This window comes from Lampetra planeri, chromosome 17 (genome assembly GCF_965212315.1).
Source record: "Lampetra planeri chromosome 17, kcLamPlan1.2.h2, whole genome shotgun sequence".
Lineage (NCBI taxonomy): Eukaryota > Metazoa > Chordata > Hyperoartia > Petromyzontiformes > Petromyzontidae > Lampetra > Lampetra planeri.
The window spans coordinates 7,456,265-7,476,496 of record NC_136123.1 but is presented as its reverse complement, the minus strand read 5'-3'; the positions used below and the strand labels follow the sequence as shown (position 1 = coordinate 7,476,496).

At 46.0% G+C, this 20,232-nt stretch overlaps 1 protein-coding gene across 1 annotated transcript; it reads right to left on the bottom strand.

The window, feature by feature from the left end:
* Positions 1 to 720: 720 nt before the first annotated feature.
* On the bottom strand, positions 721 to 8,335 carry SOCS6 (suppressor of cytokine signaling 6). Its single transcript, XM_078602038.1, has 3 exons — positions 7,872 to 8,335; positions 6,072 to 6,189; positions 721 to 3,274 (listed from the first exon to the last, which is right to left on the bottom strand). Exon 3 carries the CDS (start codon positions 3,128 to 3,130, stop codon positions 1,538 to 1,540), a length of 1,593 nt encoding a protein of 530 aa, XP_078458164.1. The 5' UTR covers positions 3,131 to 3,274; positions 6,072 to 6,189; positions 7,872 to 8,335; the 3' UTR covers positions 721 to 1,537.
* Positions 8,336 to 20,232: the final 11,897 nt, after the last annotated feature.

Genomic DNA, 20,232 nt, shown 5'->3' with positions numbered 1-20,232 from the left:
TTTTATATGCAGAAAAAATACCAGATATGTTTTAAGATAAAATTCAGGAATACACATTAGTTCCTGGATTTTTATCATCAAAGCCCACCGTTACATAAAACATTACACGGTTATGTACTGCATGCTAAGAATTGTAACCAGTGTAGTTAGCAGATATATATTAAGAGGAAGTATGTATAATTTCCTATGGGACATTGAAATTTTAAAAGTATAAAAAGTGAACATTTGTTGTTGACAATGCCAAATATTTTAAGATGGCTTTAAACGTTATTTTTCTTCTGGAGTAACAAATCATGAAACAAAATTATTAAACTTTTCACTACATGTATGTATACAACCTAATACCGTAAAAAATCTATTCATCACAAGAATGAGGGAATAAAAAACAGTTATACATGTGGTTTACAATGAATGTCACGGAAGAAATTTGTACTTAACATCAGACTGTTAAAATCCATCACGTCAAACATACGTGACCTGGGAGTGACATTCTGTGCCTGCCAACATCACAAATTATTTTTCTGGGACATATCCAAAAATGCCCCACATGCCATATATCTCAAAGCTAATACATTTTCCCTTGGAAAATCCCTCTCAACCGACGTTTGTTTAAATCCCCCACTAAAATATCTATTCTCGTGTGAATTTGATCCATCTGCATTCTGAAGGTAGGATACAAACAAGAACACCACAATGATGCACTTCTCTCCCTTATTTCTATTTTCAATTCCCCCATTTTCCTCATTTCTCACCCATACAGGTAATTTTTTAAGCAATTATCTGTGGGGGTATTTTTTTAAAGTTGTCAGGCACAATGCGGAGGTGGTATCACATTGTCACATATACCTATTTGTTTCGCCCAAAATAAGTGTATCGTGCACGTGGCACGAGCTGTACCATCCGGAAACGTGCGCATTTGTAAAATGCATCGTGTTTTGACAGGAACATAACAAGCTTGAGAAAAATGCTTTCATTTAATAGAGCTGAGAATTAGTGTCCACAAATAACTCTTACGAGCATGAGTTGCTGCGAGATTACCGGTTATTTTTTTGGTAATTTTGAAAATGTTAAATCGCCTTGAGTAAAGTGCCTGCTACAGGCACTGGCGATCACTACTGTGTGTGGCAGACCGTGTGTGCCACTGCGTTCTACTGCAGGACGAGCAAATCGTTTTTGCCAGGTGCATCCATTAGGGGTAATTGCAGAGACGCTGTGTTATGATTGACTGTCAGTACGATTACGCGAGCATGGATGAACCGTTCATTTACCACCCTTGGACACACCTAGTGTGCATAATTTGCAACTGATGCACCAGGTTAGAGTGTTGTACCGCTCATATTGGGCCATGCAGGTGCTTGATGGGATAGCTGGCTGCGATGCAATTATTTTGAGAAAACTCACATGATCGAGATGCATCCTATCACCGCCTCTGACATAATCACCACAATCGAATTTAAAGGAGAAACACCGGAACACCGATTGCAAAACCGGCCAGAACCTGCTGGTAAATGATCTCTCTCTACAAATGGCACGCTGCTCAGTAGGGCTTCTCCTGCAGGTAGTCCTTCATCTTGCTGGGCAGCGGCAGTTTCCGGATCAGGTCGATGCGCGTGCTCTGGCGGATGACGAAACGGCACAGGTACTGCAGCGACCGCACCTGCATGAAGCGCGACACGGGGACGGTGAGCCGCACCGGGTAAGTTGCGGAGCCAGGCAGGCGCGAGCGCGAGTAGCAGAAGGCGCCCACCTCCGAGTCGCGCACGGACCGCTCAACGAGCTCCACCACGGACGCCTGCCCCTCCGCCTCGAGCTGCTCGTAGAAGCTGAAGCGGCCGTTGGAGTGCTCGATGCGCGTGTGCAGCGTGCGGTTCTGCGAGCGGAAGCTGAGGCTGAGCAGGTAGCGCTCATCGGAGCTGTCGCGCACGAGGAAGGAGCCGTCTTGGAGGCCGTGCAGCTTCTCCTCGGCCTCCCAGCGCGTGATGGGACCCCAGTACCAGCCCTGCCGCGCCAGCTTCTTGAGCTCCTCCGTGAGGCTGGACACGGCGCCGGGCCCGTCACGTCGCACCGAGTCGTACACACGGCCCACGCCTGGCGCTGACGTGGGGTCAAAGGGCACGCTGTGCACTTGAACCCGGGAGGACGGCGGCACTAATGGAGATGCGGGCGGCCCATCCGCCGCGATGAACAATGCTCGCAGGCCAGGGGCGTTCGCTTCCAAAGTGTCTCGCTCAACTATGTTTCCATTTAAGGCACTTAAATTGTTGACGTCATCGCTGAGGATTAGCACCTGATCTTTGCTTTCGCATTCTGGCTCTCTGACAATGGCGTTGCACATGGAGAGAACCGTTGCTTTTTCTTCTAAAGAGACGGCTGCAACTTTGCTTTCTTCAACCTCCGAGTACCCTGGAATATGTTCCGAGTCCACGCCGTCCATCACGTTGTAGTTGAAATAGGCATTGCAGTTCAGCTCGTTGCATACTGCAGACTGATTAAATTCCATCATTGTCACATCTGGGTTGTGGTTGCCATCAAGACTCAGCTCCATCGCACAGCTGTGAGGGTCCAGACTTGCCTTGCAGCCGCCAAAGGTTACGTCACGACACTGACATCCGTTGGCCAGAGCTTTGAGAGGGAAAAAGTCCAAGTCAGCTGACACTTTAACATCCGCTTTGGTCGAACTACTGTTTCTGGGAGCGTTGCCTCCTGCTGGCAGGGGGACCACGTCGTATTGGTTGCCCTGAGCAAACCGGTTATGGTTGCAGCTTTTGGCGTGGACATCGGCACCCTTGCTTCCTGTGGAAGACACTGACGTTGCCGAAAACACGTCATCGTCCACCGTGCCGATGGAAAGAAAGAGGTTTTTTCCAACATTCTTCTGCCGGAAGGAGAGTTTCCGTCTCAGGGTGCTCATAAAGCCGTCGCTCTGCGACCTGTGTTTGCTCTCTCCTTCCAGGGCATCCCAGGGATTTGCATCCATGCTGCTTTTGTCTGACTGCAGCCCACCCTGGCTCTCCCAGGAGGCTTCGTTCTCCGTGTCTTGCTCTACCAAACAGCCAGACACGGTGGAGGCTTCATCCTTGGATTTCTTCAAGTGGAAAGACTTCCGTAGCGACACAAGCCCCTTCTTCATCCTTACAGCAGGTGCCTCCACTCAATTGCGAAACATGCGCTTCTGATGAGACAAAAGCTCGCCCTTGTCAAATTGTTTATGGGTTTCCCATGCCTTGACGCTACAGCAGTAGAGTGCTGTGCTGGGAATTGGCTTCTCTGAAACCTAACGTAAGACAAATAAACGGCATTTAATAAAACGTGGTATGCCGCATATATAAGAGTACATACAAGACACAATATAAAAAATAAGAGACATTCACAACATCAAAGACACTTCTAGTCTCTAGTCGGTTTAATTGCTGTGATGGACACTTTTATCTTCAAACCCAGTATTGTGCATGCAAAGCATGGGGCTGTCTAGCCGAGGCTCATGTATAAACATGGAGCCATGCGTAATTGGGCATATTGGAGTACAACTTTACATCCATGGGGATTATACGTGTACAGCAGCAGCATTTTTCAGGTGCACTTCTGATAAAAAATTTCAGTTAAGCTACATTATTATTTGAGGTGTATAGCATGGGACCAGATTAAGTTATCTAAGCAGTAATACTGAAAATAAAATGCACCTGTATCAATAAAATAATAGTTTCTAAATACAGTCATTCACATACCCTTTGTCAATCCAATGCTGGATGATGCTCCACCTGCCCATGCTATGTCAGTCATACGGGGGGGGGGGGGGGCTGGTTTAATAATATGTATCAAAATAAAAAAAATGTACTCTAACCATAACGAATGCCCGGCAAAGCCTTTTAAGGCCAAAGCATATCCCAACACTGCATGGTATGAACACATTAGAGCGATAAAATGCTTTATAAAATGCAGAAAACCAATAGTATGCCCACGTAGGAAAAGCACAAAATGAGGGAGGGAAAAAAATGATATTATCCTGTGTGTGGCCAGGAAACCATAGCTGGTCACTCGTCAGTATATTTTATGGGCGTTATACTCGGAACCAATTTAAAAGTTTTAATGAGGCAGAAAGTTATAAAATATAAAGGCCGTCCTGGGGGTCACTTTATAAGAGAAAGGAGGCATCTGTTAAACTAAGTGTTTTTGTCTTTGTTGGTGTTGTTACTTTCTCCCCCTTAAACATTTGTATTCATTAGACCCCCTCTTTGCCTGTGCAGTGTTGAGCACCGCGGCGGCGCAGCCAACGCCCTTTCACATGCCCTCCTACCCAGCCTCGACCACCTTGACACGCCGTCGCTGACGCCCAGGACAAATACACACGAGATACCTTCGTTAATTTAAATATACTTATGAGCTTCAGATGTGCTAGTACAATGCACTTGATTAGTATATATTTTGACTACTGTGTAAAGAGCAGTGGATAGAACAAATAATAATCGGGTCACAATGTAATGTTTAGATTGTGCGCAGCTGAGCAAGATTTTATTTTTAAGATCTGTACTGCTGTGTTCAATACGAGAGTGGGTAGAAGCATTTGCCTTTAGTATTATCGAATTTTTTTCTGCAAACAAATACAAAGATCTCTTCCCCCATATATCCTTTTACAGTGCTGTTTGCAAACACCTATTAGGACCGGCATGTGAATCAAGGAGGGTTGCGTGGCTACCATCACGCCCAGCCGCCTGTCTCCCCATTGCTGATGTTTACATACTGCACTCAGCGGTCATTTATGGCCGAGTTGATCTAGGGGAGGCCCAGAACAAGTCAAAATATGACTCGCCACTAATATTGTCCATGGCTGGAAATCAAACTAGGTCGCCAGGTTTGTAGCACAGTGCACTCACCACCATGCCATCAACCACCATACAGCACATGTACACACACACACACCATTACCGGGTAATAACTGTGTACCTCGAAACACAATACAAACGTGTGCTCAATGTTATCTTGGTCAAATTCGAAAGCATCCAACCAATTTGCGTTGAAATATTATCATGCTTTTACCACTTGAGTGCAGTGTGATTCTGTATTTATTGATCTGGCCTTTTCCACGATTATTAAAGCCATGGGGGAGGAAGAGTTAATGCACTTAATCTTGTTTATAATGCACCACAGCCAAGCAAGAGTACTGCACTCTGCCAACCATATATTGCCGCACTCATGGGGGACAGAAATGTTGACTGATGTCACACATATAGCAGTATCGCTTAGTAGTGATTCTTTATGTGCATCCAGTTAGATACCGCCTTTGCTAACCTGCTAAACGTGTTAATTTTCAATCACACAAAGGCATTAAATCACCCTTTGACGCCATATCAGGTTAACAATATCCAAACATGTGGCGAGGGTAACAGCTAAACATGTGTATGCCGTTGTCCTGTAGTTAAACTGATTATACCTAAATTGATTGATTATACCTACCCCATTAGTCAGTATAATCCTACCAACCCATTAGCAGGACCCACTGAAATCAATAACCTTGACAACTCCATCACAAAGGCAAAAAACAAAGATCCCCCGTATAGCCTCAACAGACTTATTGGGGACAGGCAAGTGCTGTAAGCGAGCACCTTTAAAGTCCCGGCACAGTACCTGGTGCGATGTTCACGCATTGCACCAGGTACTCATTTGAGGCTGCGTCGACCTAGGGGAGGCCCAGGACCAGTTCAGATAATCTTCACCGGTGTTGGCCATGAGCGACAATCAAACTCGGGTCACTGGATTTGTCTGCGCAGCGCGCTGACCACTACACCACCGCTCCCCCACTACCAACTCCCATCACTACGCGCACGTGCTTGTCACCCGATTGTCATCTGCTATGAGCACACAAACACAAAGATCCCCCATATAGCCTTAACAGACTGTAGGGGCAAGTGCTGTTAGCGAGCACCTATGAAGGCCGGAACGGTACACGAGGAGGTGGGTGGCCAGCACCACGCCCCACCGCCTTTGTCTCCCTAGTGGCGATGTTTACACACCGCACCAGGTACTCATTTACACACAGACAGACACACACACAAGTGGCCGCTCGTCACACTCACCTGCCTTCCGACTCAAGGCCATGCTGCTGCGCCTGTCAAGATTCTCAACATCCCTCATCGGCAGCGGCCACCACGGTCGCGGATGTCTTCCCATTCGCGTGGCGCTGTCATCGCCACACTGCGAGCAACAAACACAAAGAGACCACCCCACCACCACCACCGTGTAGCCTTAAACAAGAATGTTGGGACAAGTGCTGTTAGCGAGCACCTACGAAGGCCGGCACTGTGTTGGCACGCCACGGGGTGGGTGGCCAACACCACGCCCGGCCGCCTTTGTCTCCCTGCCCCCCAGTGGCGATGTTTACACACCGCACCAGGTGCTCATTTGAGGCCGAAGTCGACCTTGAGCGGAAATAGAACTCGGGTTACCGGGTTCGTAGTACCGCTCACACTACGGCGAGCAACAATCACACAAACACACACAGGGAGAGAGAGACACACAGGGAGAGAGAGAGACACAGGGAGAGAGAGACACAGGGAGAGAGACACACACAGGGAGAGAGACACACACGGGGAGAGAGACACACACAGGGAGAGAGAGAGAGACACACAGGGAGAGATAGACACACACAGGGAGAGAGACACACACAGGGAGAGAGACACACACAGGGAGAGAGACACACACAGGGAGAGAGAGAGACACACGCAGTGTCAGCACCTTGGAGACATACTCAAAGTGCAGGAGGGGTTTCCACGAAATCAACAAAGAGCAAAACAATTCATTTTTCTCCCCCCACGCTTCGTCGTCGTCGAAATGCTTTACTGTATTGACGTTCTATTTAGTCGTTGTTGTAGTATGTACTATGTATGCAGAGCATTTAAACATCTGACCACTTCTGACAACCGATGCATTGACAGCAAACTGTCGAGGGATGATGTCTGGTCAGCTGTACGAATATCTTTGTTTTGCATAATTATCGTAGGTATTTAGACGTTTTTTTTTATGAGGCCCATCAGACCCAATAACAGGGCTTCAGTGCCATACAAAAGAAAACAATCACGTCTTATTTTACCTAACATCATAGGAAAATAAGGTTTATAGTTTATTTTTAATTGTGAGAATCTCAGTGTTCAGGCAGAGCATTCCAAATCTGACAATTACTAACAGACAAAATATACAAATATCCTCTGCTCAGAGATTTCACTTTCAAAACCTTTAACAAAAAAAAAACCATCCCATGACACGCAGAGTACAAATAGCCTGCGTGGAAGCAGAATTTTTGTGTTGTTGTTATAATAACTTCACAATTTTTTGCGTGAATTGTCCCTTACCATTACATATTAACGATTGCTTCAATTGCAATCAAAATGTTTCACGGAATCGCAGATGACGAGACCAAGTCCCCACCAATACCCAAAGCGACTCATTAGTGTTGAGCAGAGACACTGGGGCCTGACTTTTAAAATTCAACTTCACATTCTTTCGCGAACATTTCAACTCCCATAACCACCACCAGAAGAAGAAGAAGAAAGGGTGGTGGTGGTGATGGGGGGAAGAAAGTGTTCCTTTTCAATCGGAGAGAAATAAAATCAAAATTTATTTCGATAACGACGAGAAAGTCACCACCACCAAAGGCAATTGTGGTGGTCCAACTCGCTCGTACCGAACGTATTAAACACACCGTGGCACACACACGTACCACTGAAATAACCATCTTCACGGTTTAAATTAGCATCATCGCCACCATCCCTCCCTGAGCGAAACAACAACACAAACACACCGTGCCCCATGCTTTAAATCACCCGCGCGTACGCCTTGAACCTCATCCGCCGTTGTGCGTTGATGCTCTCCGTTCTGACCTGCACAGCTGCTGATGATGTTGCTGCTGCTGATGATGATGTTGCTGCTGCTGTTGCTGCTGTTGCTGCTGCTAATGATGTTGCTGCTTGCTGACCGAAGTGTCGTTTGCTTTCGTTTCATCAGCCGGCTTGGGGTACCGTGGTTAGTCAGCCAAGGTGGTGGTGGTGGAGGAGGAGATGATGATGATGGGTGGGTGGTAGAGTTTGTCGCCTAAGTAGATTCACGCCAATCTTTACCGAGGGACCCTATGAGTCCACCTCGAGATGTCTGCAGCTCTGTCATGTGGCATCACCAGCCGCCCGCCCAGATGCCTGCCTGACTGCCTGTCTGCCTTGTCTGTCTGTCTGCCTTGTCTGTCTGTCTGTCTGCCTTGTGTGTCTGCCTGTCTTGTCTACCTGCCTTGTCTGTCTTGTCTGTCTGCCTGGCCGGTCGTGGCTGCTGCTGCTCCAGTGGCCACGGGCTCACGGACGCAGAATTTTCACGTCACCGGCTCGCCCAGCCCCCTCCTCCCCCTCCTCCTGCTCCTCCTACTACTACTCTCGTGGGCCGCGCGGTTAAAGGGACGGCGTTCACTTTGTGTGTGTCTCTGTGTGTGTGTGTCTCTGTGTGTGTGTGTCTCTGTGTGTGTGTCTCCTGTCTCTCACTTTGTGTCTCTGTGTGTGTCTCTGTGTGTGTGTGTGTCACTCTGTGTGTGTGTGTGTGTCACTCTGTGTGTGTGTGTGTCTCTGTGTGTGTGTCACTCTCTCTCTCACTCTGTCTCTGTGTGTGTATGTCTCTCTGTCTCTGTGTGTGTCTCTCTCTGTCTCTGTGTGTGTGTCTTCTCTGTCTCTCTGTGTGTGTCTTCTCTGTCTCTCACTGTCTCTCTGTGTGTGTGTCTCTGTCTCTCATTCTGTCTCTGTGTGTGTGTGTCTCTCACACTCTGTCCCTCTCACTCTGTCTCTCTGTGTGTGTCTCTCACACTCTGTCCCTCTCACTCTGTCTCTCTGTGTGTGTCTCTCACACTCTGTCCCTCTCACTCTGTCTCTGTGTGTGTGTCTCCTCTGTCTCTCACTGTCTCTCTCACTGTGTGTGTATCTCTGTCTCTCACTCTGTCTCTCTGTGTGTGTGTCTCTTACTCTGCCTCTCTCTCACTGTGTGTATATCTCTGTGTGTGTGTCTCTCGCTTCAAACTGACGCACGTGCAAAAGACACCGCGGGATGTTTTATTTGTAGGAATCCGATGAGCTATCAAGTGACCCTCGTTTTTTTCTTCTTATCGTTGCACAGATGTTTAGCACTTGCCCTCCCCCCCCCCAACTGTCCGTCAAAGTAGCCTTTAAAAAGTAGCCCAACATTCTATTAAATCAGCCTTTAACTGAATGTTGGGGCAAGTGTTATTTTTTATTGCTTTTGATAGAGCAATAAAAAGACAACCATCCCTCGTATAGCCGTCAGAATGAAAATAAAACTTTTTTACTGGAGGAATCTGATGAGCCATAACGCTCTTTTTGCACAGATGTCCAGCACTTGCCCCCAAAGGTGTGTTAAAGTAGCCCGTCTGTATAAAGTAGCCTTTAACAGAGTGTTGGGGCAAAGTGTTTTTTGTATATAATTGCGTTTGATAGAGCAATAAAAAGACAGCGATTCCCCGTATAGCCTTCAGAATGAGAATATTTATTTATAATGAAGGAATCCGATTAGCTCTAAAGCTCTTTGCACTTGCCCCTACAGTCTGTTAAAGGCTCCAGTTTGCAGACATATTCTGATTATGAAGGCGATACGGGGGATCTTTGTCTTTGTCCCAACAGTGTGTTAGAGTAGCCTTCAAGAGACTGGTGGGGCAAGTGCTGTTTTAATAATTGCTTTTGATAGAACAATAATTTTCAAAAGCAATGTTATATCTTTAAGACGAATGAATTCGGAGTAAATATTAACTTTAATTATTCACCAACGGTCATCATTCTACATATGAATTTCCTTTGGCGGTACAGTACTTTAAATACATGACTTTGTGAAACACACACATGCGATTAAGATGCGGTATTGAAGATGTGCTACTGGTAGTAACCTCCTGGTTACACCAGCCCACAGGGGATTATTGTGTCCGTCCGTCGTGCAGGGAGGGGCTGGGTGAGGAGGGAAGGGCTGGGTGGGGAGGGTGGGGAAGGGCTGGGTGGGGAGGGAGGGGCTGGGTGGGGAGGGTGGGGAGGGGCTGGTCACCCCGTGGTGCCCTTATAAAACTCAACGTTTAACCTACTCACGCCGGCTTGTGCCCGCCCTCACAGTCGGGCATATTTGCGGAATACACCACGCCGCCGTTGACCCTGGCCATTGACCGAGCAACCCAACGTTCCTACCAGCTCCCTCCGCAGGAATGTGTTTTACAGATGCAAAGTAGAGACAAAGTGAGTAACCTGTATATGTAAACAACATATCCCCCGAATAGCCTTAACAGACTCTTGGGGCAAGTGCTGTTAGCGAGCACCTTTGAAGGCCCGCACGGCACACGAGGGGGTGGGTGGGCCAGCACCACGCCCGGCCGCCTTTGTCTCCCCCAGTGGCGATGTTTTACACACCGCACCCAGGTACTCATTTGTGGCTGAGTCGACCTAGGGGAGTCCCAGGACCGGTTTAGATTAGTATTCGTCACTGGTGTCTGTGGCCTTGAGCGGGAATCGAACTCGGGTGGCTGGGTTCGTAGTGCCGCGCGCTAACCGCTACACCACCGCTCCCCCAACTGCACAAATGCAAAGACACACAACACATTTCTGCGGAGGGAGCTGGTAGGAACGTTGGGTTGCTCGGTCAATGGCCAGGGTCAGCGGCGGCGTGGTGTATTCCGCAAATATGCCCGACTGTGAGGGCGGGCACACGCCGGCGTGAGTAGGTTGAACGTTGAGTTTTATAAGGGCACCACGGGGTGACCAGCCCCTCCCCACGCAGCCCCACCCCTCCCACCCCCCCACCCAGCCCCACCCTCCCCATCCAGCCCCTCCCCACCCTCCCCATCCAGCCCCTCCCCACCCTCCCCACCCAGCCCCTCCCTCCCCACCCAGCCCCTCCCCACCCAGCCCCTCCCCACCCTCCCCTCCCCACCCAGCCCCTCCCCACCCAGCCCCTCCCTCTCCACCCAGCCCCACCCCTCCCATTTTTGGATGCACGACGGACGGGCGGACACAATAATCCCCTGTGGGCTGATGTAACCAGGAGGTTCCTACCAGTATTATTTTTTTGTCAGATATGATGAGCACATATGCGCATGTAGCCCGTGCATATTTAATACAGGCGTTGAGTATAAGGTTGTTGTCTTTTTTCCGTGTTTGGATCGTACAAATTGTTAGTTCATGTGCCAGCTCAAAATTAGCTCGGGTAATGCGAGACCAACAAGTTACTGTGATGAATCACCACCGTGTGTTAAATAACACGAGGCAGAGAATCTAGTTATAAATCTGCCATGGAAATTGTTAAAGCGTGTTTTCTTCATTCGCACAGTAAAATGCCAATTTAGCAGTTTTTTTTAAACCCCACTGCATATAAACCTGCCAGTCTTCCAATTATTGATAATCTGAAAGCACATCCTTGTGACTGACACTTTACGATAATGTGTGTGGGGAGTTCCTAATACAAACCACTAACCTCTTGCCTTGCGGGTTCACACTATTACATTAGCGAGCGCATGGTAACAATTTTACATAAAGTGTAAACATGTAACCCCAGTTGACAAGCAGAGCTGAACAGCACCTCGTAAATTTACATTGCCATATAACCTCCAATGCCACAGTGTGGCAGATACTAAGCTCATAGAATCAGCCTTAATCTACTGCTAGATGCAGTCTTCACCAAGCCACTGCCATCTCTCATGGTTCTGCAATGCAATGATCCATCTGCAAGTTCCTTCAAACAAACTGCTTTCATTTCTCCGTCTGTGCAGTGGAGGTCCTCTATTGCTCTTCTCGATCACCCCCAAGCCCACTTTCATCAACACTCAAAGTGTTGTGTCTTCCACATGTCCTGCCATCTACACATTCAGTGTGTTCCTCTTCCTGCATCTCGGCAAAAATCCCTGCATCATCGATACACATTGATCTAGCGGCGCTAATAACAACGGGTTATTACGGGCTTGGCACGCATTAAAGTTTTTTTAAAAGTTATTAACCAGCACTCTGTAATTTTTTTACGTCTGTAGTTTCCTTTTAATGCATGTCCCACGTGTTTTAATTGCCCTCTGTTCCTCGTGCCTCTGATATTGCATGCACGGCAGCCTTCACAACAGTGACAAGGTCGTGGATAATTCCAGTCGCCATGACCGTGTGTGCCTTATGCCTCCGATTGCCCATGGTGCCTCAACCCGCTCACCATAGCCTCTGTGCAGCAGCGTTGTGCCCTTGTTAAACAACTAGCTGACATGTCTATTTCATCTACGTGTGTATGTCTGACCCACAGACTATGTCTATATAAGGATGAAGGCGGTTTGAGAGGGTATCACAACGTTCTGAGAACAGGCTATTCAAATTTAAATATACATCCACTGAAAATATGACTCCTGTATCCTTAATACATTGCATTTGGAATTTACAAAATAACAGCAGGACTTCCAACGTGTTCACTTGAGTATGTGCTGATAACCTTCAGGAATTATCAAGTCGTTGTAGGTTTAACTTTTCCCCACTCTCTGCTGTGCTTAACAGCAGAATTCCATCTCATTGACACATGCCAGGGTGATCTTTCTTGGTTGCCATTTCACGGCAGATTTGTGTCATTAGCGCTACCGAGATATGTCTGCCAACAGAAATGCATCAACCCAGGGTTGCTGTTTGTCACGATACAATCGGTATGACATCTCTGTTCATTGTTTTGCTGTCCATGCTTCTGAACATGTCTCTCAATGTGAACCTGAGAATGCATATATTATGGTTGCATTATAATGCTTCCTGTGAATATAATACACTCTATATATACATTATATATGAACAGCCAAAAACATTTTCGGAATGGCATATTACGTTTCCACCAACGTATACACGTTAATTTATTTTCAAGTCACTTTATTTGCCATATAAGTTAGCCACCTATTTGACAGAGCTTCAAAAACATTTATTTTATAAATAATGTAAATGTGTTTCGACACATTTTCTTTATACTTTAATGAAATGTTTTGATCTCCCACTAAATACACACACATATGTGCCTCCATGAAGTGAATTCTTCTGTATAATCCCCTTGGAGGGTAGTAAAAAAAATCGGTGGGATTTTTTTTTTGTAATGAGAATTTAAGCACCATACGTTATCACACTTTTATCTGATAAATATCGGCACCTCTGTGGAGCTAACATACGGCACTGCATAATGTATTAGTCCCTCTTTTAAGGTTATCTGTGAGAGGGAAAAAGAATTGCCTGACAATTAAACTCACATTATACAATGATGCCCTGCTGTTACTGTTTAATGTCACTCATTTATTTAGCACGTTAGTGTTTTTTTGCAGTTGTGCATCATTTCTGTAATAATTGCATATGCTAGATTCTAATGCTTATCGCCGGCGTAAATTTTATGAGCGGTAGTCAAGATGTTTTGAGAATGGCTTTGTTAAAAGTGCGCATACACTCCTGCTTATTGAGGTGCTCCATTGCTCCGTGCGATAGCCCTTAAAACCACATAGTCTACAGTACGATGCATATTCGAAGATGTGGCCTCCGTTATCGGAATGTTTTAAAATAAACACAACGCAGAGGCAATGCATTACTCGGCATCATCATCATCAGCCGTGATCAACCCACTGCTGGATGAAGACCTCCCAAAAGCCATCGCAGCTCCTCGTGATCTTGCGTCACGAAAATCCAACAAATAACTCCACATGAACTGGCTTCATCGCTCCGTCTCCACGGTCGACGTCCTCTCAGACACGTTCTCTTCAACCCGAAGCTTTTCCTGCCAAATCACACGAAACGTACAACATCTCATCGCGTATCAGATGCTACGCAGGTTGAGCCTGGTAAGTGCTTGAATGGGTGACCGCCACCAGGGCTTGTCAGGTGTTATAGGCTTGGTCCGGCTCGGTGACCAGGACATTGCAGCGCCGAGTGTCACTCCTCAAATGCCTGGGGTTTCTTTTTTCTCCAGGTACTCCGGTTTCCTCCCACATGCCTATCATCAATGGAATTGTCCAGGACCCCTCTTGAAAGATGAAACCTTGAGACTCTGAGAGGGTTTCCTTGGTAAAGAATTGATACTATACAAGGTTGAAGCGATGAGATGTTTTGTCACTTAATTTATCATCATCAAACGTGCTGTTTGCATTTCTGGACGAAGGCCTCTCCATCTCGCTGTGGCACAGGAGCCGATCTCATTGCCCCATCTTTGCAATGGCCCTGCACTTGGGCGTGTTCTCTACTTTGGCTGTTTTCTGTCACCAGTCTCATCCATCAGCAATAATCCCTTCTAGTGATGCTATGCCCAAGCCCACTTATTTTTATAAAGAGTCAAAATAATGGTATTTGTTCTCGAATCCATGTGTTTCGTTCCTTCTCAATGTCAGCACCCATGTTGGCCCATATTCAATACCCTCGGTATATAATCCCTGTAGCACAATTACTGCCGCAGAGACGAGGCAACTGAGACACAAAAATCCATAGCAAAAGCGGTAGCCTAGTCACATGGTTACCCAGAAGCCTCGCTTTACTTCTCTGCAACAGAAGGCTATTACTCCGTAGCTTAATTCCGTGTATTTGTATGTTTCTCATCGTTAATGTTCTTAATCTTATTTGCTTTATATTTTAGGAGCCTACCATGGCTCAAAAAGTGAATCTTTTGGCACCCCACTCCAGCTTGACAAAGTGACCATTTTTTCTGCCAAACAGGAAGCATGTCTGGCTTCAGCACAGATATTAATTTGATGATGCTCCTGCAGAGCGAACCTCACCAAAGAGGACAGCGATTTTTGCTCATCTGGGAGTGATGCACGGCAAAAAAAGGGTTGTGAGGCACGCGCAGGGATTATTTGCTGTGTATTTCCCCATATTTGCTGGAAGTGCGCGACTCGTATTTACAGCCATCGCGAGATGTATAACGAATGTGGTGTGCCGGGCGCGTCAATACTTTCCCGGTCGCTGACCCAGATAGGACCCAACTCACGTTAAACCTGGTCACGTGGCCAGCTCCTCAAGATTGAATGCCACGGGAGATGGGCATGTCTCTTACGCTGGAGAGAATGCGATGTGACAAGTTGACCAGGCTAACCCCACGTCAGGACCGACGGGATCACCGCGGGACCGTTGGCATTGGTGACGATAAGGAAGGCTGCTTTCCGCTTACTCCCCATTACGTCGTGTCTGAGTGAGCCCATCCTAGATTTTTTAAATGATATTTTTTTATTTTAGCAGGTAAGGCCCACTGAGCTCTATAGCTCTTTTTCAGAAACGACCTGGCCACAAATGATAGCCCAATGAAGTGGCTCATCACGTGAAATCTTCTAGCAGCCAAATACTCTGAACGCATGTTTCTAAATGTGGAGGTAAAAACCGGAGACCACGGGGAGAACATGCAATCTCCAAACATACAGGAGTCAGGGTCGGGATCGAACCCACGACCTCCTGTATACCAGGCGAGGTAGTTAACATCTCTTAACCACCGCTGCACCCATCCTCAAGAGGTAAGGGCACAAGAATGGTGGGTGGCCTTCAAGCCGCACACACAGCATGGACCTGCGGGGAGCTAAGGGCCATGAAGCTGCTTGCCGTAAGCTAATAAAGAGCACGTTGATGCATTCAATATCTCCATGGGCACGTTTTTCAAGGCCGACAATTTGCAAGTGGCTAAAGTAACTTCAAGTCATCCGGTACTTTTGTAAGGCACTGTAGGCCGGATTCTTTGGTCTTCAGGGAAGTATTGTCAGTTGTGTTGGCGCTGCTTTCGTCCATCCCGTCCACCAATGTGGAAAGCATTGGTCGACATGATCAGTGCGAAGGGTAATGGATATGGGCTGATGTGGTTGCCACCAGCGACATGGAAATAATAAGGTCTGTACTCTTGCGAAAACATCAATTAATGCATTCCAATTAAAGATGAAAGGATTATACATTATACCTGTACGTCTGTTTGTAACGCCAAGGTACAATAACTCTCATGAAGACGATCCAAGAGGAACTATACTTTTGTAAAAAGTTCTGTTGCTTTTATTACATTTGCCTACATGGGCGTATAACGCCCCACACATTGGCGCGAGCGCTACGTTTGTATGTTGAACTTCTTTCGCACCGTACGTAGCCAACCGCACTAAACGTTGGTGCGGGGGATGGACAACAAACTAAACACAAAAAGCAGTTCTTAAGAACAGTTTTCAATCTAGATTTGAAAGAGCGTATAGTTCCAGTCGCTTCCTAATATCGGAAGAAAGAGTGTTCCAGACGGCCGCAGAAGCACATCTCAAAGCGCGCGATGCGGTGACCGTCTTTGTTATTATTGCCTTAAAAAGAAACACTTCCGAGGAGGACAAACGCACGTTTGACATCGTCACAGAATCAATTCTCACGAATGGTTTTTCTTCCCCGATTGTACAGTCGTTGGTTTTGGCACCCATATATTCGGGCCCTCTCCTCTCCTCCGGGAGCACAGAGGGTTCCGGCCCGCACCGTTTGTGCCAGTCAAGCAAGCGGCGCCTATGCGAGCATATTGCTTGTAAGAAGAGTTATCACGAGGATGCACGTGGCAATAGCCCAAGCGACAATATAATAGTGGGTGTCTCAATGTCATTCCGGGGACCCCTATCCCCTTACACTGCCAACGGTTGTCGCGCGATACCTTAATGTTGTGTCACGGTGTTCGGTACTCGGGTTGCATGAACTTGTAGAGTGGTGGTGAACATTATTAGGATTCATTCCAGACCTGTGTCTGTTGTATTCCTGGGTCAGATGATAGTCCCAATCCTGAGTTGGGTAGTTATTATGTTGTGTTTGTATAAGTTGTTCCTTGCTGACATTGGTTTAGTAAACATGCTGGTGCGAAAGTTCTCGGTTCAGTTATGCATTAAACGGTGCTTTTCGTTAACGTTTTCAGGATACCACTTTCAGTAGAGATGTTTTTTTCTATGTCAGAGTCTCGTCTGTAGTCACAGTTGGTGCAATGTGGAGAAAATGTCAAGGATAGTGAACACGAGCTTATGTGGATGCCAACATGCTCTACATAAAATGATTTTATGTAAAAAATTACAATTTCACTTCTGTCTAAGCGCAATTTCAAATATGCATCTCTCAACGCTTCTTTGCACACTTTTCAGCTTTTGCTTATTTTTTCTTCACCAATGGTAGAAGTTTCCAACACATGGCAGTTGATATGCACCGATTGAAAACGATCTTTTAATGTTTTGACATTTTTTTCAATGCAGTGATATATTACATTTTCTATATATGCTGTATATAACAAAGATACGTAACATAATGTGATAGACTTGTATTAAAATATTTATACTGAATATGCATAATGGTAAATTATTATTCAATATTAGAGACTTTCAAATGCTGTCCCCAATTTTGAAATATCATAAAAACACATCTTACACCTTAATTTAATAATTCACCAAAACGGATTTTTAAATGCTAAAGGTACTGAATATTTTGCATGCAGGGAATTGGTTGAAATTAGATAACACACATTGCAACCGCACTTATTTGGTTTGCCAGACTAGAATTGCTGGGCAGTAGCACAAGGAACGAGAGTTAATAGTGTCATCTTTGGGGGGGAAATGCTGCAAAAATGTAAGCAGGCTTTGGACAGGTGGAACAGAAAGATACGGTGACAAATGCCCCCACACTCCCCATAACCTTCCTTATATGGATGTATCAGTGAGTATGAATCTGCCAATGTGTGATGCCCTACAAAGGATATGTCAGCCTTTGTCCATCCATTGTATAAAGCGAGTGAAGGGAGCGTTGAGGTCTTACTGATGAATCCCTTTGATGTCGACAAATTTTCTCGTGCCACGGCGCGTGATGAATACCCACCGGCAGTACTCGGAACGATGCCATGGTAAGCCTCGGAGAGTGGCTGTTTTGCAGCCTTGATCTCATGAGCTGGTCCAAGTGCATCGCGGTGTGTAATGTACTTCGCTGCTGCAAACCCATTTCGCGCTTGGTGTTTACGGGTTTTTTTGTGTATCTTCAAGTCAGCTGCTGGTGTTTTTACTACCCGGTAGCTCACAAGTTGGAGCATGCAGGTCACGTGACCTGCAAACAAACACACGCATTGTTGCCATCACCGTTTATATTGTATTGCAGCCTAGCTGACATTACAATTTACAGTTCATTGTCAATCCAATGGGCTGAATGGCAACAGGCAATACGATAAAGCGCCGAGAGCCTTGGTACAGTCCTCCCCGTGCCATGCCGGTAATGGGAGTGATATGACCAATGATCAGTGCATTGTGAAGGATGGAATGGTTCAGATATCACTCGCCACCAGTGGTAGCCATGGCTGAGAACCGAACATCGGCTGCTGGGTTCATTGCATAGTGTACAAACCACTTGTGCCACTCGCAACACGGACACGGTCTTATCAAGCCCTTAAATTATTTTTAAAAAAATTATTTGTATTTGCCATTTGTACTTGTGCATCACTGCTAACACAGTTTCACCAAATCATGTGTTGAGCCTTTGCTGACAGCCCCTTAGCGGCAGTGTTGGTGGATAGAGCAATGCATGGCATTCGTGACACCCACCTGCAGAGATGTGCGGCTATCGCCTCTGGGTCGGTGCTTCAGAAAGGGTGCGCCCTGGTATTTTCGGAATGACGGGAGCGAAAATGACCTCACCATTTTGCACGTTGGGACGGACGCGGATTCTCCGTGCCGTTCAGTGGCCGATCCCCCTCACCCGCCCCCACCTCCTCCTCTTCATTGGTTGTGGCGCGCAGTGCGTCGACCCCCACAACTCCCCTCGGTCGCGCATGTGCAGGTGGGGGCAATCAGTGTGCCGCCAAGATCCGAGCAAGGTCAAAGAGTAACGCCGTTGGAATGGAGGGGCGATCACAATAACAAAAGTACGGTAACGGGGACGGTGGAACGAGGACTCGTGTCGTCAATCCGAAACTATCGGTATGCCCCCCGGCGCTCTTCGATGGCTTTAAGTTGCCACGCTGAACATCCCGATCTACAACCATAAGGAAGTAAATATCTTGAATGTGTTCAATAAGGGCCATTGCCCAAAGCATTAACCCACTCTATTTGGTTTTATGGTCAGCGTTTGTGAAGCGTGTGTTTTGTTTTCGTATCGCTTTCTGATCGTATAGCAAGTAGGTGATGGACAAGTATCTGGATTCTAGATTTGAAGTTTTCGTGACTGCAGGGATTTATACTCTTAGGTTTTTTAGGTAAAGTCACGTAGGTAAAATAATAATAAAATAATAATAAATCACGACGTTTCGGAGGCAACACAAGTCTCCGTCTTCAGGTGGGACCGTCACAGCTAAATTTACTGTATCGAAACGTCGTGATTTATTATTTTATTTTATTTCCATTATTACTTTTATTAACTTTTAATTTCATTTTTTACCTACGTGACTTTACCGAAAAAACCTAAGAGTAAGTATCTGGATACTTGCGTGTTAGTTCCCCTTGCACGTGTATTTTGTCTGGTTTTTTTATCCCTCGCGCATTCAAATCTTGAATAAGAAATGGGCCAAACATCCTACAAAGGGTTATCGTAAAAAGCATCGATACTGATTCATCCCTGGAAGAACAATCGACTCGTGTTTCGTTTATAACACTTTCAACAAATTGCACATATAACGCAAACCTAGTTTTAGCGCAGTTCACAATACCAATTTTACCAGCAGAAATGCACGTAAGCATACATTACGCATGAAGTATTATTATCAACTTCAAGGAGAGTGCACATTATCAGAGTTATGTTTTTTGTTTGCATTATGACTGCAAGTATTGTGGTCTATGCAAACATGACTCCTTGTAAAAAGGTGTCAGTTTTGTTGCCAGATAGAAGGGTAAAAAACCAATTATCATATTTTTACTGGCAAATGAGGTTCCAATGGTATTATTTATTCACTTTCATAAAGTGCTACTTTTATTAAGCGTCATGGTATATGCTTATTACAATCTCGACTTTGGTAGTGATGTTCGTTGGAGGACTATGGATACATTATGTATCCATGTGAGTTTTGTTTAACCGAAAACGACCTTGAATTTTAATTGAGATATATAACCAAGGGCAATGTCTGTTTACATTGGTGTTCACAAATACAATGAAAATACCACAGATGCATCATAATAGCTTTGATAGTTTCCCGCGTTGTTTTTACTTCAATGAGAGCCCGTACTGCGCTTAATGACATTCAGGACATTGACATGACGGCAAAGTAACTAAGATAAAGCAAGTA

Coding starts and splice junctions, on each gene's coding strand:
- SOCS6 (XM_078602038.1), bottom strand. CDS start 3,130: ATGAAGAAGGGGCTTGTGTCGCTACGGAAGTCTTTCCACTTGAAGAAA.